At 46.4% G+C, this 24463-nt stretch overlaps 1 protein-coding gene across 1 annotated transcript in view; it reads right to left on the bottom strand.

Annotated features, from left to right (window-relative positions):
• The window catches only part of SBSPON (somatomedin B and thrombospondin type 1 domain containing), a 62582-nt gene that overhangs the window by 18381 nt on the left and 19738 nt on the right, over positions 1–24463 (bottom strand). The window contains exons 2-3 of the mRNA XM_075353173.1: positions 5882–6076; positions 4873–4963 (exon numbers count right to left, since the gene is read on the bottom strand). Of these exons, the coding sequence (XP_075209288.1) occupies positions 4873–4963; positions 5882–6076 (286 nt within the window). The remainder of the gene's footprint in view (positions 1–4872; positions 4964–5881; positions 6077–24463) is intronic.

Below are 24463 nucleotides of genomic sequence, written 5' to 3'. Positions count from 1 at the left end.
GGGGAACCCGAGCATTTTTCTAGGAAATATTCAAGAAAAATGCTTGGGTTCAATAGACCATTTGGCTTGAAATTATATCAATCACAGTGTATAAATCTACCTATAATTAATACATCCATAGGCATGTAATGGATCTGTATAGGATCCATATTTTCTAACTAGTAGCACGTTGGTTATCTGTTCACCTCAGTGCACCTACCATGCTGGGGACAACATATGTTTTTAAAAGCACCCTTGTCACTTTTGCACTTGTAAGAACTTTTTAGGCATTATAATAAAAATTAAGTATTAGAATTACTCCACTCAGAATTTTCAGTGGGTTTATATTGATATAGGTTTGGAGAAACTCATTTACATTTCTTTCAGTGACACATCTTTTTTTTTTTTTTGTTACGAAGTTAGAAGGGTTCAAAGTTTATCAGCAATTTTTCATGTTTTCAACAAATTTACAAAACCTTATTTTTTAGGGACCATATCTCATTTGAAGTGACTGAGAAACCTAGGTGACAGAAAATACCCAAAAGTGACACCATTCGAAAACTGCACCCCTCAAGCTGCTCAAAACCACATGCAATAAATTTATTAACCCTTTAGGTGCTTCAAAGGAGTTAAAGCAATGTGGAATGAATAAATGAAAATTTTATTTTTTTCCCCACAAAAATGTTAACTTATTCACAAATTTGGCATTGTCACAAGGGTAGCAAGAGAAATTGCACCATACAATTTGTTGTACAATTTCTCCTGAATACAACAATAACCCATGTGTGGTGGAAATCTACAGTTTGGGCACATGGCAGGGCTTGGAAGGGATGGAGCGCTATTTGACTTTTTGAACACAAAATTGTCTGGAATAGATAGCAGACACCATGTAGTATTTGGAGAGCCCTTGATGTGCCTAAACAGTGGAGCTCCCCCACAAGGGACCCAATTTTAGAAACTAGACTCCTCAAGAAATTTATCTAGATGTATAGTGAGCACCTTGAACCCACAGGTGCTTTGCAGATTTTTATAATGTTCAGCCGTGAAAATGAAAAAATACATTTTTATCACAATGATGTTGCTTTAACCCCATTTTATTTTCATTTTCACAAGAGTTGGAGTTTTTATTGGTACTATTTTGAGCAACATAATATTTTCTAATCGCTTTCTATTCCGCTTTTTTGTGAGGCAGAATCAAACAGAAACAGCAATTCAGGAATTTATTTTTTACGCTGTTCACGGCGTCATAAAAGCAATTAGATAGCTTTATTTTTCGGGTCAGTATGATTACAGTCATATCACATTTCTATAGTTTTTTTATGTTTTGCCGCTTTTACCACCACTTTCACCATAAAAACTATTTTATAGAAAAAAAATCATTTTTACATTGCTAGCTGAGAGCTATAGCATTTTTATTTTTTTCACTGAAGGAGCTGTATGGCGACTGTTTTTTTGCATGACAAGATGTTTTCAGCAGTACTATATTTATTTATATGTGACTTTTTGATCGCTGTTGTTTCCACTTTTTTTGTCAGCTTGTGATGAAAAGACAATTTTTTTTTATAATGTTCACTGAAGGGGTTAACTAGTGTAATTTTATAGATCTGGTTGTTACAGACACTATTCCCTCTTCTCTTCTTTCAAACTTTTTCAACCTACCTACTTTGAAAAGTTATATAGAGCAGGGGTATCAACTAAAGGATACATATCAAATATTCACAGGTTCTTACTTGATCCCTGTGCAGACAATCACCTGAAACATTCCTACATGCATAAATGTTTTTTGAGGGAACCCCTCTCGATTGGTGCTTGGTAAAGGATATGGAAGAATGCAGCTAACACATTAACATGTTTTGTTTGAATAAAAAATTAAACAAGGGAGCGCATGTGAAGTGTCTGGGAGATAGCGGTGAGGAGGAGAAAAAGAATCTGCTCACCTGATGTGGTTGTGCAGTCCTCACACAACCACGGTATAAGGCGGGAGTGGGGTGTCAGTGATCTTCTAACCTGTTAGCCCACGATGTCCATCCAGAGAAGCACATTCCTGAAGAGCTGGTCACATGACAGATCACTGGGCGTCTCTGGTCATCTGACCTCCGTACCAAGCAGCTCTTGCCGTGAACCCACAGAGGGGAGGATCAGCAGTAAAGAAGGAAGCACGGTCTGGTAGAGCGCTAAGGATGACACAGTATTAGATTAATTTTTGTAGAATTTATTGTTTTCTATCAGCGTGGCTGATAGAAAACAATAAATTCTACAAAAATTAATCTAATACTGTGGCCTCCTTAGCGCTCTACCAGACCGTGCTTCCTTCTTTACTTACTTTTTGTTATCATACTCTCTCCATATTACATAAACTTTATCGCAATATCTCCAACTGTTCTTGGAGATGTGGCAACACTGGAGGAGACCCACCTCATTTATTTTGGTCCTGTACAGGTGTTCAGGGCTTTTGGGAAACTGTCAAAAATCATATTCTTAAGGACATTGGCCTTCAAATACTTCTTGGTCCCAAATTTTATCTACTGAGTGCCCCAGCATTTCAGATTAGTCATAAACCCCTAAAGCTCCTGCTATATATAACTACTACTGCCAGATGTTTGATAGCATATAAATGGAGGTTAACTCAATTCCCATCAAATAATGAGCTTCACACACGTATCCAAGACCTACCTCACAGCTCTATTAAATTCACAATGGAGCATTTTAATTCCATTTGGGCCTTTAGGGATGTTTATTGGGTGCAAAGGGATTGTTAATGGATATGGTTATGAACAGTAGATAATGTAGAATTATCAGACTGACACTGTTCTTTAAAGGGAAAATAACATCCATGAATAATACATAATTAATTTTTTGGTGAAACGCGTTGGATCGTACATCCCATGAGATCTGTTAGTGCCTGTACCGCTGTAACTGTTTTGCAAGAATTGAATAAAAACAGAGTTTTATTTTTCCTGCCTTTATTCGCTGGATGTTCTTTTCACTTTGGAGTCTATGTAGACCATGCCTGGGTTTTTCCTTGCAGACAATGTGATACACTCCGGATCATTTGGATATGGTGAGTTGGCTAGATTTTGTGTTTGATTTATATGACACTGTTCTTTGGTATTTTCTTACCCCTCTCCCTTTTGTGTCAATGTCCTGTCTTGTCTAGTCTTTGTTGATGCTTAAATGTAAACATAAGTGGTGCAGTAAACTCTTCAGAGTTGAGTTCATCTGTTGTTGCTTAAAGATTGTTTCCCAAAACTGTATTGTATTAATTTTTATTGTTTTGAGCTTTGTGTTGTAATTTTAAAATTTTACATTTGGAAATTCAATAAAAATCTAGTCATAAAAATAAATAAATAAATAAATAAATAAAGGGCCCATGATGAGGGACATTAATACAGGAAGGGGCCAAGAATGGAGGACATTATTATAGGAAGGGTCCTAGGATGAGGACAGTATTACAGGATGAGGTACATTATTACAGGAAAGAGCCCAGTAGAGGAGATATTATACCAGGAAGGGGCTCAAGATAAGGGACATTATGGCAGTAAGGGGCCAGGATGGGAACATTATTACTAGTTGGGGCCAGGATGGGGGAAATTTTTACAGAAAGGGGCCAGGATGAGGAACAATATTATAGGAATAGGCCAGGATGGAGGATACTATTACAGGAATTTTCTACGTATGGTTGGACATTATACCAGGAAATCGTCAGGATGGGAGAATTATTACTGGAAGGAGTCAGAATTGGAACATTATTACGAGTTGGGGCCAGGATGGGGTACATTATTACAGGAAGGGGCCAGGATGAGGGACGTTAATTATAGAAAGGGGCCATGGTGGAGGACATTATTACAGGAAGTTTCTCAGGATGGGGGATATTATACCACGAAGGGGACAGGATGGGGGAATTATTACAGGAAGAGGCCAGAATGGGAACACTATTACAAGATGGGGCCAGGATGGAGGACATTATGACAGGAAGAAGCCAGGATGGGGGAAATTATAACAGGAAGGTACCAAGATGGGGAACATTATTACATGCAGGAGGAAAACATCTTTACAGGCTCTAGAACTCTATAAGGGCCTATAAATCTTACCAACATGCAAGTTAGGTCCAGGTCCAAGTTTTGGTTTGGACCCCATCTGACTAGTTACGCCACTCTTGGTAAGTGTATAAGAAATTAGGTCCCCACATACAAATTATATGTAGGCCAAACGATCATTCTGTTAATAGCTAATTCTCCTGACATCTCCATACACAGGAGTACTGAACTCAGCTGATTTTTTTATTTGCTGCTGTCAGATGCCTCTGGCTGCAGCTTATCTCCCAGAGAACGATCGGTCATTGGAAATTCAATATGTTAGATGGTTCTCTTCCCCCATGTGATCTGTCGGGGAGAGAAAGTCAGGGGGCCCCCTCAATACATATTTAGATGATATCAATAGGTTCAGTCGACTTTAATGTGAATGGGAGCCCCAAACAATTATTGTGTGTGTAAATATTGATCCATCATGCCGATTTTTTTATTCTCCCTCGGATAGGCCACCATCAGACATGTCTGGCAGTTCTCTCTCATAGAGATCACATGAGTACTCGGCCAAACGAAGACTCCTGTGTATGGGAGAGTCGGTCGACCGATCGGCTGAAACATTATTCAGCCAACAGCCATCTCATGTGTATGGCTGACTTAACTTTGCCTTTTACTATAGACATTTATATTGTTAATAGCTAATACCTTTGCCAATGGGTAGTATCCACCAAAAAGGTAACTAAACTATATGAGAATGGGGAGAATATTATATAATTTCATTAAAAAGATTTTGTACTTTTTTCAAGATAATTATATATATGGGAACATATAATATTAGATATGTCCATTGATCAGGTTTATACTGTACCCAGAATCCTCTGTAGGGGATGCCCAGTCTATTGGCACTGCGCGTCTCCTTCTCTCTTTGTTATACTCAGAAGTAGTAATAAACGCAGGAACTATGGAAGAATATAATTACAATGTTATTTACATTTACTGTTTTCAGAGGATTTTTATCTCTGTTACTACTATGTGAAAAGAGAGAGGAAATAAGAAAAAGCAAGTTCTTATCACTGTTCTCAGACACTAGCTAGGGCTCAGCATCCTCATTTTACAAGAATCCAATCATTGGCCTGAGAACAGACAAAGCCGAGAACGTTCCATGTTTTTTATGCAGCCAACTCAGGCAAGGGAATGTCAGAGGAAATATGTTAAGATTAGCAATCACAAGAAAGGATTAAATGTATAATAAAGAACAATACATTGAGTACTGGGTGATATTAGAGTTAAGGCTGCTTTACACCAGACAATCTATCGTGCGATAGATTGTCGGGGTCACGGTTTTTGTGACACACATCCGGCCTGTGTGACACCTCCTAGCGACGCAGTATCGCTCACAAATTGTGAGTCATGTACTGCTCGCTAGGTTCCATAATATCGTTTAATTTAGTTGTTCATCGTTTCTGGGGTAGCACACGTCGCTCCGTGTGACACCCCGGGAACGATGAACAGCAGCTCACCTGCGTCACGCGGCCGGCTATGTGAAGGAAGGAGGTGGGCGGGATGTTTACGTCCCGCTCATCTCCGCCCCTCCGCTTCCATTGGCCAGCTGCCGTGTGACGTCGCTGTGATGCCGAACGTCCCTCCCACTCCAGGAAGTGGACGTTCGCCGCCCACAGCGAGGTCGCACGAGAGGTAAGTATGTGTGACGGGGGTTACTGACTTTGTGCGACACGGGCAGTGGTTTGCCCGTGACGCAAAAAGGACGGGGGCGGGTACGATCGATTGTGAAATCGCACAATCGTCGTACCATGTAAAGCAGCCTTTAGTGTTGCCATATTTTGCTTTCATAACCTAACATTATTTTTATGTTTTACCATGCAAATGGCCACATTCAATGCCCTGAGTTGTGAAGTATTCCAGACATCCAGCCTTCTCCTCTAGGTTTGGGCAAGGCTGTCCTCCATTTTCAGGCTCCTTTAGCACTTGACGCCTGCGCACCCTATATGTTGGGCTGCACTGGATCGCACAGCCACTCCAATGGCTCCATTCACCAACGACACATTCATGAGCTAGAATGACAAGCATAGATGTTAAGTCTTTATTATGTTCTAATACTTTGTGCTTCCTTTATATTCTGCAGTAACCACCAGAAGCTACTACCTCCACATTGTGGTCATACTCCACATCTGAGATCTTTTTACTCTACAGAGGACACCTATCAATTCCTGCAGCTAGGGCAGAGCGTAAACAATGAGTTTCTTCTTTTGGTGAGTTTCTTCTTTTGGTCACCTATTTGCTTTTTGCAACAGTACATTTCTTTTGCAGTGCTGTTGCAGGGAATTTTTGTGCCGAGCCTGAGATCCCACTTATAATAACAGTGTAAAGTGTTATACGTATCTCATACATTTATGGCATATCCATCATATATGTATAGTAGAGCAAAGTCCCACAGAAATGAATAGGAACTCAGCTGCATTACCCAGGAAAATTTACTAAACAGTGTACAAAGCGCTGCTGTTCAATTCCGTACACTGTTTACACCCGTCCATTGTTTGAGCTTGTAACAGCTGATTGGTGGTCGATGGAGTACTGGATGTCAGACCCCCCACTGATCTGATACTGATGACCTATCCAATCAATGGCACTTCACTTCAATTTCCTATGTCTGACAGTTACCTACTTCAAAATTGAATGAAAATTTTGAAATCTGAAGAGTGGCATGTATAAATGAGAGTTATGGTCGAGGCAGCGAGTGTCTGGGAGTAAATTCACTGGGTTGTACACCGGACCCTCTGAAGGACCTAACCAGTAGCGAATAGGGACTGTCTGCTGCAGCAACAGGGGGCCTAAATGCATGACTGCCAGGAACCAGTGGAGGTTGGCTGGTACAGAATGGTAAAGTCTCTTAGCGTCCAGTGCTGGTGTGCTCAGATGTAGAACCACGGCGATCGTAACTCGGATTTGGCAGCACGTAGGTGGTGGCTCAGACGTGACAGCACGGAGATGGTGGATCAGGCATAGCAGCACAGATATGATGGCTCAGATGTGACAGCACAGAGGTGATGGTAGTAAGCAGGCTCTAGGATGAGACACAGGTTAGGAACCCGAGACTGGTACTAAGACACAATAAGGAGAATTAGACACAATAGTGTAATGGGACCTGAGAACTAGCAACACACTAGGAGGCAATATTGCTCAGGTGCCTCCTATAAGGGAAGGTCATATTAAATACCTTAAGGTAATAGGTGACCTTAGGGATCACTTCCGGGTAATGGGATAGTGGCCCTTAAAGAAAGGGGACATGGCCATGCGCGCACCCTACGGACACTCACTGAAGGCCTGCGTGCATGTGGCCTGGAAGCAAGGAGAGACAGCAGCAGACCCCAGGGCTGGAGAGGGGAGCATGGAAGAGCTGGGCAGGTTAGGAGAGCGGCGAACCTGCTGAGGCCTGGGGGAGGGAGCGAGTGGGGATGCCGCGCTGGGACCAGGATCGGTAATATATTTTAATATTATACTGTATATTAGGTTTAAATTAGCTATTGCTATATTATGTCTGTATATTCCTAATAGGAATCAATGGAGCCAGTAAAAAATATATTGCAAAATATATCCATTTTTGTCAAACATAATATGGGAGAAATAGTTCAACATTGAACTTATGGACAAAAACAAAGACCTGCAATACAATACTGAGCTAAATATGGACAAACTACAAGGTATTTCCAGCCCAGATTTTCCTGCATATACTATATATTTAAATATGCAGCTGAACCCAATAAATAGAGCTACAAGTGACTTTCTGCCTACATTCCTGGCCATCTTTAGGATGCACTTTGTCAGCGAGTGGTTGTGTTGCTGGCATCTTGTTATCCACCAACGCCTTACTTTGAGTGCTTTGCATTTTGTGGATTTAGAGTAGAGCAAATTGTTCTCATCTCGTCAGGCTGAAATTCTTCTAACAGCTTCCAAAGAAACTTTATCTAATCCTTTGCCAAGATTTTTCTGTTTGTCATATTCTAGCACTGTCAAAACCAAACAGTGGCTGGTTGTGTTATTATGAACCATTCTTAGTAATAGGGCAGATGTACGGAAAGTCACTGTACACTTCCTATAGACGATGTCAGATATCTCTACCTAGGTGATAACACAATAGCCTAGGTCGAATCTAGTTTGGTTTAATAGAATAATGTGTCAACATTATCGAATCACAGCTTAACTACACTAAGTACAGACATACCCAATCTGATAAATTACGGAAACAGAGAGACGTTTTGATTTCCCTGTAGCACCACCACAGGGAAAATTAAGAATGACTTGTTTCAGGTCCTCTGGAGACAATCGCTGTAGAGTGGACTCACTGCGTTATACAACAGATACAGTACTGGTTAGGGCAAGTACCGATTAGGAAGCAGATAGAGGAAACGATCTGGGTCAAAGCCATGTAGTATAGAACAAGCCACTTTCACAAATTACCATGAATCATGAACCTTGTTGCCCAGGCAAGGTGTGCCACTTCTGAGCACATTCCCTTAACTGAGATATTCAGCTGTACACTTGGAACCAACCAGCTGTCGCATGTCTTGTGATACAATGCTTGGCCCATGTGTTTACTGCTTTAGAAATGAGGTGGCAAAGCAAAGAGGGACAACCACGGAGGTAGGCCGATGTCACACTTGCAAGTGACTTGAGCGAGAATCGAGTCGCATCACCCAGCACAACCTGCCGCTCTCCTGTCCGGTGAGTGGCAAGCCATGCCAGGTGATGCGACTTGATTCTTGCGCAAGTCACTTGCAAGTGTGACACCGGCCATAGTCAGAGGGTAAATCGCTCTATGCTTCAGCTAACCAAGGTAGTTGTCGAATAAAGTTTTTTCTTGTATTAAAGGAAAATGCCCTAACAGTTTATATGAAAATAGGATCTCCAACTTAGGCAATAAGTTTAAAGAGGGCCAGTAACCAGAACAAAAGTGACCAGTTTTTACTTTTAATTTATTCTGGTTGCTCCCTGTGTAATACTTTTTTTATTTTGTTTAAACCCTCCATACAGTTCCATAGATATGGATCTTTTTTTCATGCTAATTTCTATGGCCTTTGCCAAAGGGGTGTGGTTGACAGGATTCTCTGATGGTGTGATTTTAGGCTGCTCTGCATAATTACCCTGTGAGCACCATCCTCTTAGTAAATACCATATCTCTGAAATCATACAGAGGATTTAAAAATAAAAATATAAAGGAAAACTCAGGGGAGCAGTGGGAATAAAATAGGAGCTAACCCTGGTCATTTTTGGCCTTGTGACAGGTACTCTTTAATTTGTAACTGTGAGTTCAGTTTTGGTTCCTCGGGAATGACTTTATCATTTTCAGATTGAATTTCTTACAAATATTTTAACCTTTGAGAGTAGTAAAGTGCCAAGTGTTCTATATCACCGGTCACGCTCAGTATATAGCGGGAATTCAGCCGCCAAATGAAAGTCTGAATCCAATTAAATGTGTTTGGCTGTAATTATTGTACTAACAGCAGTGCAACCAGTAATTATGTTTAAGAGGGAAGTTCATTTTTCACATGGATGATATAGTTGTTTTGTATTTCATAAAGCAGTTTCTGGAGTTGGGTTAATAAGACATAATCACTATGTAAATTAAAAATGTTCTAAAATAATCTGTGCTTCAATTTCTCATCATTTTCAAAGTATCAGTTTGCAGTCAGTAAAGAAGATCTCTTGTTATATTTCCAGGCTGCACACTTGTATATGACTCATCCTACTGTGATGTGAAGAGTGAATACAAATCTTTTATGAGCTGAATACACCAGCCACAGATGCACAATATACCTTCATTGGTAGATAGCTATGTCTCCACACTGCCCTTCACACATGAACACTCGGTTTCGCCAAGCCTGCTTGTGTCATCAGTGGGTGCAGGTGGTAGTTTACAGTATGTTTCCTGATAACACAAGGGTCCTATGAGTCCAGGTGAGCCCTAACACTAGGGGAGATTTCTCAGTGTAATTAGGCCAGAATTCTGGTATTATTGTATTAAATAATAGCTACATAATGTGTAGTGTGATTTACACCAATGGTAGAAATGTAATTTCATTGTTGAAACTACATCCAGGTCCTCCTTGAACCTGTGCAATGAATCAGCCATCACCGCATGATGTGGCAGAGAATCCTATAGTCTCATTGCTCTAACAGTAAAAATTCTGCATCTGTGATCATGATTAAACCTTCTTTCCTCTATACCAGGGGTGAGTAATTCATTTGTGATATCTTTAAACTCGTCAAGAGTTGGATATTGACTAAAAGGGCCACTTAATATGGTGGTCATGGTGGTCTCCTAAAAAGAGCCACTCCTTGGCTAGGTCTTTCCCGGAGGGATATCTAGCTATTTTCCGTGTCGAGACTCCTAACAGAGGCTCCATGGACTTTTTTGATTTGCATACTTCCCAGGGGCCAATGCACCTAGGATTTCACTGTGTTGAGTGCCTTTGCTGGCTGCCGGCAGTGTTTTCTCTGGCTGGTCTCCCCGAGATCAGTGATTGTTTTGTCTAATTAATTTTCCCGAGAGGCCACATGAGAGACCTTGACTGTTCTGGAGGGCCGAACTAATAGGCTGAAATTAATTTTGCTCAATTTTAACATAATTATATTATTTTTTTTATTTACATATATATATATATATATATATATATATATATATATATTGTATCATTTAATATTGGGCGGAATTAGGTATGCTGACATCCCCCTATATACCGTATGAGCCCCCACACAGCCCTTCTATATACAGTGGGAGCTGCCACACAGGCCTCTACATACAGTATGAGCTCACACACAAACTTCCTATATACAGCATGAGCACCCACACACGCCCCTTATATACAGCATCAGCCCCACATAGTTCCCCCTTAATACAGTAAGAGCACCCCTATATATAGCATGAGCCCCACACACTCCCTATATATACAGTATAAGTCCTCATGCAGCCCCCTATATACAGTATTAGCTCATACAGGCCCCCGTATACAGCATCAGCCCCACATAGCCCCCTATATACAGTATGAGCCCCACATATTCCTCCTATATACAATATGAGCCCCCACACAGCTCCCCTATATAGTATGATCCAAAACACAGTCCCCCTATATAAAGAATGAGCACTCATATAGCTTCCTTATACACAGTATAAGCCCCAACATAGTCCCTCTATATACAGTTTGAGCCTACAATGTCACTTTATAAACAGTAAGACTCCCACATGGCCCCTAAATGCAGTATGAGCCCTCACATAGCCTTCTATATACAATATGAGCCCCAAATAGCCCCGCATATTAAGTAAGAGCCTCCACACAGTCCTCCTATATAATGTAAGTGCCCTTGTATAGCCTCTTTATAAACAGTATGAGCAGCTACATAGCTCTTGTATATACATCATGAGGGCCCACATAGGTTTCTCATACCCAGTGTGAGCCCCTATATACACTATGAGCCCCCAAATAATTTTCTTATACACATTTTGAGCCCCCAGATAGCTCCCTATATACAGTATGAACCATGAAATAGTCTCCTTATGTAAAAAGAGCTAACACCTGATATTAATTATCATTATCAGATTTGACTAAGAATAATCAATATAAGATTTAACTTAAAAACGCACTTAATGCTATCTATTCCTTTACTATAGATATTATATATACCCTCGGCGACAAACTGAGACGAAATCGTGCACTAACAAACAATATTTATTAAACACCCTCAAAAGTCTACAGTATATATATATATATATATATATATATATACTGTATATATATATATTGCACTCAATACCACTGCAAAAAGCACAAAATCCAAATAAAACAAAACCAACAATATTCTATGAATTCCCACCCACGTCACCATACACACATGTCCACCCAAAATACCTGTCACTAACTGTCCCTATGAAAATAAAAGGGTTAATACCGTAATGCAATCTGGAGGGAAGCAAAGCAAACGTTAATGATATTTAGCAAACTCCAGGAATGGCTTCTGTAGTACACTGCAGGTACACTTCACAGAGATATTTTGTGGAACTCAGATTAAATCTGTCCCAGCATCTTTTTTTATATATATATATATATATATATATATATATATATATATATATACATACACACACACACACACACACACACACACACACACACATACTGTACATATGTGCCGCACCTGCAGCAGTTGAACTGCTCGAATCCGGGTTTGCTGTGGCTCGAGGGTTCAGGACCTGGGGGCTTGCGGCCACTCAAATGTAAAGGGAGTATTTACAGGTGATAATTGTTTGTGACTCCACCTGCGGGTTGCGGTAAGGGGAGTACCGCCGCTGCCGAAGGGAGTAACGGGGCAGATAGCGTGGGACAGTAAGGTGTCAGTCCCTCTGCAGGTAGGGAAGGCCCCGGATGGTGGGGGAAAAGAGGTTTGGCGATCGGGTGGTTCAGCCTTGGGAAAGCAGGATGCAGGGGTCAGGTTACTCATAGCGGTAGTCTTGGTGCTGGATTAGGTGGAATAAGCAGACACTCACACAGATGGTAAACCAGTCTTTAGGTACCGCAGTCTCTGCAGGGGAGCTCGTCCAGGTCCCGCTCCCACCGGTGTCACTTGCCAAGTGTGGCGCCCTGGACAAGCCAGGGGCCACAGGTAACTACACCACCACACCCTACACCCCAGTTAGGCACATCTAAGCCAGACACAAAACCCTTGTTGCCTCCCCCAGGGGCTGATGTCCACACCAGGGGGTGGAGCCAGGCGGTTGGTCTCCACCCACCAAGGAGTTCACAGTCCTGGAGGAGGGAAAAGGAGATTGAGTTTTGACAGTGAAAGTGGAAGGAGGAAAAGTGAGCAGTAGTGAAGTGGCAAGAGAGCAGACTGAAGTGAGTCCGGGTGTGTGGCCCGGACGGAGCAGCAAGGTTGGCAGACGGTGGTGACCGTCTGCAGGAGTGGCCTATTGGAGTTTGCCGTAAGGACCGTGGACGGGCGGTGGCCCGGCGGTACCGGACCGGTACACAAGGAGAAGCCAGCACCATTGGCAGGGGCTTTTCGGACCCCGGCAAGGCTAGGAGTCGCCGTGAATTTGCCGAATCCGTTAGTGAAGGGAACCTCCTGGGTTTCCAAACAGTCAAGTCCCGACAGAAGGCAACCGTCCAACCGTGAAGGGGAGACACCGCCACCGCCAAGGGCAACCGTTTCCCAGGGCCAGCGCCTGCGGGCAAAAGGGGCTCCTCCGGCCCACATCCAAGTCGGGGAGCGAGTTACGGTGGGAATCCATCGGAATCAACATAGAACATAGGTGCAGGGAGAGACAGTCATCACTAACCTACGGGGAAGAAACAACCGCAGCCGTCTGGGGGACCCGTCCATCAAGCCGTGTGTTTTACCGAGAACTGTGTCATCGTCTCAGGCTGAGTGAGTACCCCCGTGCCGTACGACACAGCGCTGCCCCTGCGACCCTGCACCTCACCAGGCCCCGCAACCCGCCTGCCATCCACTTCTACCCCATCACCGGGCCCCGAGACAACCAACCCCCTACCCACGGAGGGGAGAAATAACAACAAAGCTGCTCCCAGTCACCGCTCCCGGGATCCCCGTCTAGAGCAACGGTGGTGTCACCAAAATTACTACAACCGTGGGTGGCGTCACGGACAATATCCATAATCAAAACCCCCACAACCAATCATCCCCCTTTTCACTCACGGGCGAGGAGTGCCGCTCGAGTCCCCGGGATCCGGCCCACCGCTCGAGCCACCACCGAGCAGCAGCAGCGGCCGCAGCAGCAGCGGCAGCCGGACCCGAGCAGTGGGAGAGCGCAGCGTCCCCTCCTCCGCCCGCAACAACTTGGCGTCACGAACAGGATCTTACCGCTCTGCCGTCTGGTAGAGGTGCGCCTTGTTACCGCCGGAGGTGTCTGGCCGAAAAATTTCAGAAGCCGCCATCTTGGGCGCGAAAAGTTCCCGCTCGAGCGTCTCCTCGAGTAGTGGAGACGCGAAGGCCAAAACCCCGCCCCTGTAGAGGAGGAGCCGGAAAGAGGCTAAGGGGGACGGAAACAAGATGTCTGCGCCCGATGGAGCTGCTGGAGGAGCGGCGGTCGCAGCCGCAGAGGCACCCATGGATGGGGATGGGCCTGCCCAGGTCCCGACCGCGCTGGCGGGGGGTGCCGCGGTCCCAGCTCTCGCTCAGGTGATGCCATTCTCCTTACCCTATGTGTCCGGAGCTACCTGGCTGCCGCAGTACGACGGGAAACCTGATGCGTTACAGGTCTTCCGGAAGAAGCTTAGCCCGCTCCTAGAATTGTACCCCCTGACTGATAAGCAACGTGCAGCGGTAGTGCTGGGGCAGCTAACCGGCGCGGCTGAGCAGGAGGCGGAGACCTGGGCCGAGGGGGACCGGTTCTCTGTAGCCACCATCTTTGAGAAACTACAGACTGCCTTTCAGACCCGTACCGAAGCCGAGCTGAGGATGCAGTTTTACCAATGTCGGCAATGGCCTGTGGACAGTATTCGGGACTACGCTTTACGTCTGCAAACCGCCCTCCGCACACTGAAGCGGGTGGACACCATCAATGAGGCGGACAGCAACAAAATGTTAGTAGAGCAATTTGTGCAGGGGATGAGGTCCTCCGAGGATCGCAAACAACTCCGGCTGTGGGCCCTAGAACACCCTGATGTGGACTTTGCTGTGTTAAAGGAACGGGCCATTAAAGCTCTGCAACCCCCAGCTTCGGAAGTCTTGGAACCAGCCCCGTGGCCAGTTGAGACGGCCCCCGTCGTGGTGGCCCCTGCCCTACCAGCATCTCCAATACCTACAGCTCCATGCAGCACGATGGAAGAACTGGCTGCCCAGGTCCGCCGCATGGATGGAGACCTCGCCAAGATCCTCGCCGCACTCCAGCCTCAGACCAGATCCCAGCCTCCGGCAAAGATACAGCTCGCCGACCGTCCTGAGGACGTCCCCTGGATGCAGCGGAGAAGAACCAATGACTCACGGTATGGACCCCCGATTTGTTACAGGTGCAGCAAACCCGGCCACTACTCCCGACGGTGTCCGTTAAACGAGCAACCCCTGGGGCCACGGGCCAATCCTCAGGAGTAGAACCCCATGGCCCCCCAGACTGGCGGGACCGATACATCGGGGCCCGACCCATCATCCCCGTGGCTGTGGACGGCATACCGGTGATGGCTCTCCTGGACACTGGATCACAGGTAACCACCATACCATACACATTGTATCAACGGTATTGGGGGACCGACGAGCTGGCTCCCCCAGATGCTAGTATAACACTGATTGCTGCTGATGGACTCCCATTGACCCAAGTGGGATACAAACAAGTGGCCATGACTGTGGGGCGAGCTGAACTGCAACATCAGGGTATGATTGTGATAATGAATGAACCCAGTGATCATAACCCGAAGATAGTGCTAGGAACCAATGTGATGGAGCACTGTATGAGTGATGTGTTGACCCTACTGCAGCAGCTGGCCGCCACGGCGGCGGGGAGCCGACAGAGAGCTGTGCAGCGTGAGATCCGAACCTTGATATACCGCCAGCATGTGAACTCGACGGGAGGAGAGATTGTTGGGGTGAGAGTGATGGATGTTGCCCCGTTGATTGTGCCCCCTAGGAGTGAGATGATGATTTGGTGTAGGGCAGCAGTAGGGCCTCAGGGGCGTGACTACCCTGCCATGATAGAGCCCATGCTCTCCGAGCACTGGCCCACAGTAATGGCCACCCGAGGGGTGGTAGATGTAAAGAAGGGGAGAGTGCCTGTGAGGGTGCTGAACTGTGGGGAGGAAGAAGTCAGGCTTCCCCGGTATGCTACACTTGCTAAGTTGCTCACTCTGGATCCCCACACCATCCACGAGGCAGTCCCCCCAACCTCACCACTGACTGCCAGCACTCACCCGCCCCAAGGGGAGTTAGATGAGTGGCACCGACAGTTACATGTAGGCACTGACGATACTCCTACACATCACAAAGAAGGGGTATACCGGGTGGTACGGGAGTATGAGCAAGTTTTTAGCAAACACCCCCTAGACTTTGGGCAGATTAAAGGGGTCCAACACCATATCCCCACCGGTGAACACCCCCCTATCAAAGAGAGGTACAGGCCTATTCCCCCTGCACACTACCAATGTGCCAAGGACATGTTGAGGAACATGAGGGAGGCAGGGGTTATCAGGGACAGCTGTAGTCCCTGGGCCGCCCCGTTGGTACTGGTTAAGAAGGACGGCACCATGCGGATGTGTGTGGATTACCGGAAGATTAACCAGATAACGCATAAAGATGTTTACCCACTGCCCCGTATTGAAGAGTCCTTGGCCGCACTGAGAACCGCGAACTACTTCTCTACCCTTGACCTCACCAGCGGGTACTGGCAAGTGGCCGTGGCACCCGAGGACCGGGAGAAAACTGCCTTCACCACCCCAATGGGGCTCTGTGAATTCAATAGTATGCCGTTCGGGCTGTGCGACGCCCCTGGAACCTTCCAACGGCTGATGGAATGCTGTCTGGGGCATCTAAATTTCGAGACCGTCCTGTTATACCTGGATGATGTGATTGTGTACTCCCAGACATATGAAGCCCACCTGGAGCACCTGGCCGAGGTATTCGCGTCCATTGCCAAATATGGGATGAAGTTGAAGCCCTCCAAGTGTCATCTGCTGAAACCCAGAGTGCAGTACCTGGGGCATGTGGTGGGTGCAGAAGGTGTCGCCCCTGACCCCGAGAAGATCACTGCCATCCAAGACTGGCCGAGACCAACCACAGTGAGGGAAGTAAGGCAGTTTCTGGGTCTGGTGGGGTACTACCGTCTCTTCATCAAGGGATACACGAAGATGGCTGCCCCCATGCAAGACCTCCTCGTGGGACAGACCAAAGGTGGTAGACCCCTCAGAGCCCCACTGATGTGGGAAGAGAGGCATGAGGAATCCTTCCGCCAGCTGAAAGCGGCCTTGACCGGAGAGGAGATCCTAGCGTATCCTGATTACAGCTACCCGTTCATCCTCTACACCGATGCCAGCAATGTGGGCTTGGGGGCAGTCTTATCCCAGGTCCAAGATGGGAAGGAAAAAGTGATTGCTTATGCTAGCCGAAAGCTCCGACCGACTGAAAGGAATCCTGAGAACTACAGCTCTTTCAAGCTTGAGCTCCTGGCGCTGGTGTGGGCTATCACCGAGCGGTTCCGCCAATACCTGGCTGCAGCAAAATTCACCGCTTTCACGGATAACAATCCGCTGACCCACCTGGACACGGCCAAGTTGGGCGCGTTAGAACAGCGGTGGGTGGCCAGGCTAGCCAACTACGATTTCACCATCAAATACAGGGCCGGTCGTGCCAACGTTAATGCTGATGCACTCTCTCGGATGCCCCACTTGTCGGAAGAAGGGTGCGAGGATGACGACCTCGAAGAGATCAAGTTGCCTGCATTTCACCAGCCACCAACTGAGAAGGTACATGTCCACCAACAACGGGTGAACCTGGACCCACTGCCCAGTCAGGAGTGGCAAGAAGCTCAAAACCAGGCGCCCGCTGTCCGCCTAGTCAAGATCCTGGTGGAGCAAGGCGCTGCTGGAGTAGACCCTGCCGCCCCAGCTGAAGCCCAACGCCTGTGGGGAGAACGGACCCGGCTGTATCTACACCAGGGGAAGTTGTACCGGAGCCAAGCATTGTGGATGGCCCCTGGGACCCAGCTGACAGTCCCCGTCGGGACCCTACAGCAAGTCCCCGTTGGGACCAGCAAAGTTTGAAAGTTTGAGAATGATAAGTAAATGATTAAAACGAAGATTTACCTGATTGACAAGCCTTGATTTTGAACCGGTCGTAGCCGGCAGCTGGTCCCCGTTGGGACCCCCCCTTCACCACTTTACATAGAAACTACTATGAACATGCCTGAGAACTTGCAAGGCAACCACAAACTTGTGGCCTGTAAATAATTATGTTGTTACAGCTTCCACCGTTGCCTCCTCCGGAGAGGCAGATTGGAGGAAGGGCCCACAGTGGAGTAGGCTGGGGCCCAGCCACCACCGGAACCGGTGGCAATCCTCTGGGGGTTTCAGGGGTTCCCCATGGACGTGGGTCCCCTGAAAAGGACAGAACCCGCTCGGGCAACTTGTGCAGGACTGGGGTCAAGGGGTGCTGCCTGTTTGCTTAGGGGCAGCATCAGGGCCAGGTTGCTTGGGTGGGAGAGAGCGGAAGCCGTAACCGTTTACCGTTGCAACGTTTAAGTAAGAGTACCTCCCGATGTGGGAAGATGTTATTTTAATTGTATGTCTGTTACCGTTATTTATGTCTTTTTCAGTTGGTGAAAATAAAACCGGTGATGGACGGGCAGCCCGCGGACGGTCTGCATTTTGCTAAGGGGGAATGTGGCGCCCTGGACAAGCCAGGGGCCACAGGTAACTACACCACCACACCCTACACCCCGGTTAGGCACATCTAAGCCAGACACAAAACCCTTGTTGCCTCCCCCAGGGGCTGATGTCCACACCAGGAGGTGGAGCCAGGCGGTTGGTCTCCACCCACCAAGGAGTTCACAGTCCTGGAGGAGGGAAAAGGAGAGTTGAGTTTTGACAGTGAAAGTGGAAGGAGGAAAAGTGAGCAGTAGTGAAGTGGCAAGAGAGCAGACTGAAGTGAGTCCGGGTGTGTGGCCCGGACGGAGCAGCAAGGTTGGCAGACGGTGGTGACCGTCTGCAGGAGTGGCCTATTGGAGTTTGCCGTAAGGACCGTGGACGGGCGGTGGCCCGGCGGTACCGGACCGGTACACAAGGAGAAGCCAGCACCATTGGCAGGGGCTTTTCGGACCCCGGCAAGGCTAGGAGTCACCGTGAATTTGCCGAATCCGTTAGTGAAGGGAACCTCCTGGGTTTCCAAACAGTCAAGTCCCGACAGAAGGCAACCGTCCAACCGTGAAGGGGAGACACCGCCACCGCCAAGGGCAACCATTTCCCAGGGCCAGCGCCTGCGGGCAAAAGGGGCTCCTCCGGCCCACATCCAAGTCGGGGAGCGGGTTACCGGTGGGAACCCATCGGAATCAACATAGAACATAGGTGCAGGGAGAGACAGTCATCACTAACCTACGGGGAAGAAACAACCGCAGCCGTCTGGGGGACCCGTCCATCCAGCCGTGTTTTTTACCGAGAACTGTGTCATCGTCTCAGGCTGAGTGAGTACCCCCGTGCCGTACGGCACAGCGCTGCCCCTGCGACCCTGCACCTCACCAGGCCCCGCAACCTGCCTGCCATCCACTCCTACCCCATCACCGGGCCCCGGGACAACCAACCCCCTACCCACGGAGGGGAGAAATAACAACAAAGATGCTCCCAGTCACCGCTCCCGGGATCCCCGTCTAGAGCAGCGGTGGTGTCACCAAAATCACCACAACCGTGGGTGGCGTCACGGACAGTATCCATAATCAAAACCCCCACAACCAATCATCCCCCTTTTCACTCACGGGCGAGGAGCGCCGCTCGAGTCCCCGGGATCCGGCCCACCGCTCGAGCCACCACCGAGCAGCCGCAGTGGCCGCAGCAGCAGCGGCAGCCGGACCCGAGCAGTGGGAGAGCGCAGCGTCCCCTCCTCCGCCCACGACACCAAGTCTGGAGCCCTGCCTCCGTGCACAAATTGATTGACCGTTGTGGCCCCTCGGCTTGAAGCTTTTGGGGCCACGCTACCCGTGTGTATAGCAGCTGTGCTCTTGATGGCTGGCACTTGGGATTTTAGTGGGTTGTGCGCTTTGAAGAACCCTATCCCCCGCTAATAAAGAGACTATCCCCACAGGTTAATTATCAAGGCACCTGAAGCTCTTCCCTGATCTAGGGTCCTGTACCCAGTCGTGCTCGGTACCGGTAAAGCAATTGGGCTTTCTGGTGCCGACAGTCCTCCTAGGCTACGTGTGTCACACCCCTGTCCAGTGTTCCTGATACCGGTCCCCGACTTCTGTGGTCCCGGACCAGCGTTTGCGACCCAACCTGTCGCCTCCCTGGGAGCTACAACTCCCCAGCTCCTCACTCTTTGAGGGCCAACTTTCAACTCCTTGTCTCCCCTCCCACCAGTCTGTCTGACCCCTAGGTGGGCGGCCCTGCTCTTACTTGACCAATCCACTGGTGTGTCTGTACCGGTCATGGTGTGAGGTGTGGTTGGGATTTGTAGTGCGGATGTTAGTGAACCATTGTTTGGAACCTGGAACCATGGGGGGTAGGCCCTGCACCCTGGGTGACAGGATGCAGTTCCCTATATCACCCTGATGTATTCAGGGGCGCTATACATATACATACATTGATATCAATGAGCCTCCTTATCAACAATATGGGCCCTCACATAGTCCTCCTATATACATAATGAGCCCCCCCACATAGCTTCTTATAGACATTATAATCCCCCACACAGCCCCTATATGTAATATGAGCCACACACGGCTATTATATGCACAGCCATACATCTCACATAGATAAAAAAAAAAATAATAAATCACTACATACTCCCCTCCCTCCTGTACCCCCAGTGCTGCGCTTTGCTCTGGTCTCTAATGCACTGACAAAGCAGGCTTGATTACATGTCTTCTCAGTCGCACACGGTGATTGGTGGAAGATGGAACTGATGGCTCTGTAATCCATTAATGTATTCGACTCTATCTGATGTAGATAGCGGCGATATCAGGACTCGGCACGGACTGGAGTAGCCAGAGGGCTGGATATGGTCTGCCGGCTGCACTTTGCCCAGCCCTGCGTTAGGCCTCTTTCACACGTTCGTGAAAAACGACTTGTCAGAGATGTGTTTTGCCCTCCGTGAGCCGTATTTATGGGCTATGTGTGTTCTCCGTGTGTTATCCGTGATAACACACAGAGAACGGGAACTTTCTACTCACCTGTCCCTGGCGTCGCTGTCCATGGTGCTGATCTCCAGTCCTGCCGACTCCCCGCTGCTGCTCCTTCCGGCTGCAGTGAAGTGAATATGCAATGAGCATAATGAGCGGCGGTCGGCAGCAAGTGACAGCAGCGGCAGAGACAGCAGGGCAGGAGAAGGTGAGTAAAGTTTTGTTTTTTTTCTCACAGACACATGTCTTTTCTCTGGTGCGTGGCACATGCAACACATCCATGTAGTCCGTTTGCATTACGTGTGACACATTTGTGTTCCGTGTGACACCCGTGATGCCGGAGAGAAAAAATAGACATGTTGCCGTGAGAAACACACGGACACAGGTAAGTACGGAACGAACACACGTTCCGTGCTAAAATACTTACGTGTGTCCAAATCCATAGGAATACATAGGTCTACGTGTATACGTGTCTCCGGTACGTAAGAAAACTGCCAAACACGTACCAGAGGCATGTACGTGTGAAAGAGGCCTTAGACGTAGTGGATGCTCCCTTTTCATCGTTGCAGGCCTGAATGTAAAAAGCATATTAGAAAGGTCTTTCTACTGTCCCCTCATATGTTTGTACCTTGTAAGAAGATTGCCCCTAAGCATTTGTTTTTTAAAACTGAATAATTTAAAACTTGATAACCTGTCTTAGTATTGCAGCTCACGCATTTCCTAAGTAACCTTGATTGTCCTTCTTATCCACAGGAGCCTTGGTTGATTACATTGTACTTTTGATTTCCCCTGTCCCAATGCATGACTTTACATTTCTATACATTGAACGTCAATTGCCATTTTTCAACCCCAGCCTCCAATTTACAAGAATTTCACAAATTGACATTTACTCTGTATAAGATATCATGTAATTCCTACATATTTCTAATCCATCCTGCCAGCTGGATTTTCCCATTTAGGGTATATACACATGATATCTTTTAGATGCCATTGTACCTGGTGAGTTTTTTTGCCAAAGACACTTTAGGAATATGCTAGCGTTGTTTGTCCTATAGCGTCTTTTTTTTTCTGTCTTCCCTAATGACATTTCGTTACCTGAAGTCACCAGAAAAATGGTCAGATCACTATTTTTAACTGATTTGCAGCTATGTATGTCTGAAATGGTTAATACAAGTGCAAAACGTGCACAGCAAGTCATTTATAAACTGCTATGCATATGTGCATTCTAATTGGCTTTTGTCTAGCGCTTTTTCAGTCGCGTTCCAAGCAGAATCCGCCTAAAATTGATGTCATGTGCATCTTAGGCCAAACACCTGTGCAGTTTTTGCCTCTTTGTAAGTCTTAAAGAGGCAAAGCGCTGAAGACATTTTCATCTAAATCCATATGTACAGTGGGGAAAATAAGTATTTGATACACTGCCGATTTTGCACGTTTTCCCACTTACAAAGAATGGAGAGCTCTGTAATTTTTGTTGTAAGTGCACTTCAACTGTGACGGACAGAATCCCCCCAAAATTCCAGAAAATCACATTGTATGATTTTTTTTATATTTACATTTTATTGCATGAAATAAGTATTTGATCACCTACCAACCCGCAAGAATTCTGGCTCTCACAGACCTGTTATTTTCTCTTTAAGAAGCCCTCCTACTCTGCACTCATTACCTGTACTAATTGTACCTGTTTGAACTTGTTACTTGTATAAATGACACCTGTCCACACACTCAATCAATCACACACCAACCTCACCACCATGGCCAAGACCAAAAAGCCGTCTAAGGACACCAAAATTGTAGACCTTCACAAGGCTGCGATGGGCTACAGGACAATAGGCAAGCAGCTTGGTGAGAAGGCAACAACTGTTGGCGCAATTAAGACTATGGAAAAAACATAAGATGACTGTCAATCTTACTTGGTCTGGGGCTCCATGCAAGATCTCACCTCGTGGGGTAGGCATGATTAGGAGAAAGGTCAAGAATCAGTCAAGAACTACATGCGAGGACTTGTTCAATGACCTGAAGATAGCTGAGACCACAATCTCAAATATTACCATTAGTTACACACTACACAGTCATGGATTAAAATCCTGCAGGGCACTCATGGTCCTTCTCCTCACGCCAGCACATGTCCAGGCCCGTTTGAAGTTTGCCAATGACCATCAGAATGATTCAGAGGTGGCATGGGAGAAAGTCATGTGAGCAGATAAGACCAAAATAGAAATTTTTAGTATCAACGGCACTCACTGTGTGTGGAGGAAGAAGAAGGGTGAGTACAACTCTAAGAACACCATCCCAACTGTGAAGTATGGGGGTGGAAACATCATACTTTGATGGTGAATTTCTGCAAAGGGGACAGGATGACTGCATCGCACTGAAGGGAGGATTGATGGGGTCATGTATTGCGATATTTTTGGCCATCAACCTTCTTCCCTCAGTAACAGCATTGAACATTGGTTGTGGCTGGGTCTTTCAGTATGACAATGACCGAAAACACACAGCCGTGGCAACCAAGGATTGGCTCCGCAGGAATCATTTCAAGGTCCTGGAGTGGCCTAACCAGACTCCAGACCTGAACCAAATATAGAATCAGTTGAGGAGTCTGAAACTCAATGTTGCCCAATGACAGATCCAAAATGTGAAAAGATCTGGAGTAGATCTGTATGGAGATTGAATCAAATTTCCTTCTGCAGTGTGTGCAAACTTGGTCACGATCTATAGGAAACATCTGACCTCTGTAATTGCGAACAAATGTTTCAGTACCAAATATTAAGTTTTGTTTCTTAATTGTATCAAATAGTTATTTCATGCAATAAAATGCAAATTAATTGTTTAAAAATCATACAATGTTATTTTCTGGCTTTTTTTTTATTCTGTGTGTCTGTTAAAGTTACCTACAATACAAATTACAGACCTCTCCATTCTTTTTAGGTGGCAAAACTTGCAAAATTGTCAGTGTATCAAATATTTATTGTCCCCACTGTATTTATTGCCATAATCTAAACTAATTCTAATTTCTAATCTGGCAGCATTAAAAATTTCCTTCTATTCCCTCACTACACTATCTTGCTGGTATTGAATTCCCCCCCCCATCACTTCTTGTCTAAAGATGCATTTGAGAATCCCAGTGCATGCTAGGATGCTAAAAAAAAGCATCATCAGGGGACAAAGGCTGTGGTCACTGTCACAGCCTCTGCCCCTCCCTAAAACTAAGTATCATCAGGGACACTTGTTTCAAGGACTTGCCTTGTCCCTGCTGTGTCCCTGCATGCTGTCACTTTGCGATGTGCATAATACTATACAGAGGCTGTGAGGTGGACAATCATAGTACATTGGGACTGCGAGGTGGACTATCAAAGTATATAGTGGCCTTATCCGCCCTTTTTAAATACTTGGCAAAACAGGAGTGTTCAAAATTTATTAGCAATTTCTCATTTTTCCAACCAAATTTACAAAATCATTTTTGTTAGGGGCCACAACACATTTGTAGTTATTTTGAGAGGCCTAGGGGACAGAAAATACCCAAAAGTGACACCATTCTAAAAACTGCACCCCCAAGCTGCTCAAAACCACATAAAAAAGTGTATTAAACCTTTAGATGCTTCACAGAAACTAAAGCAATGTG

This window comes from Anomaloglossus baeobatrachus, chromosome 6 (genome assembly GCF_048569485.1).
Source record: "Anomaloglossus baeobatrachus isolate aAnoBae1 chromosome 6, aAnoBae1.hap1, whole genome shotgun sequence".
Taxonomy (NCBI): domain Eukaryota; kingdom Metazoa; phylum Chordata; class Amphibia; order Anura; family Aromobatidae; genus Anomaloglossus; species Anomaloglossus baeobatrachus.
Note: the sequence above shows the minus strand (reverse complement) of the source record. Positions and strands in the feature narration are given on the sequence as shown.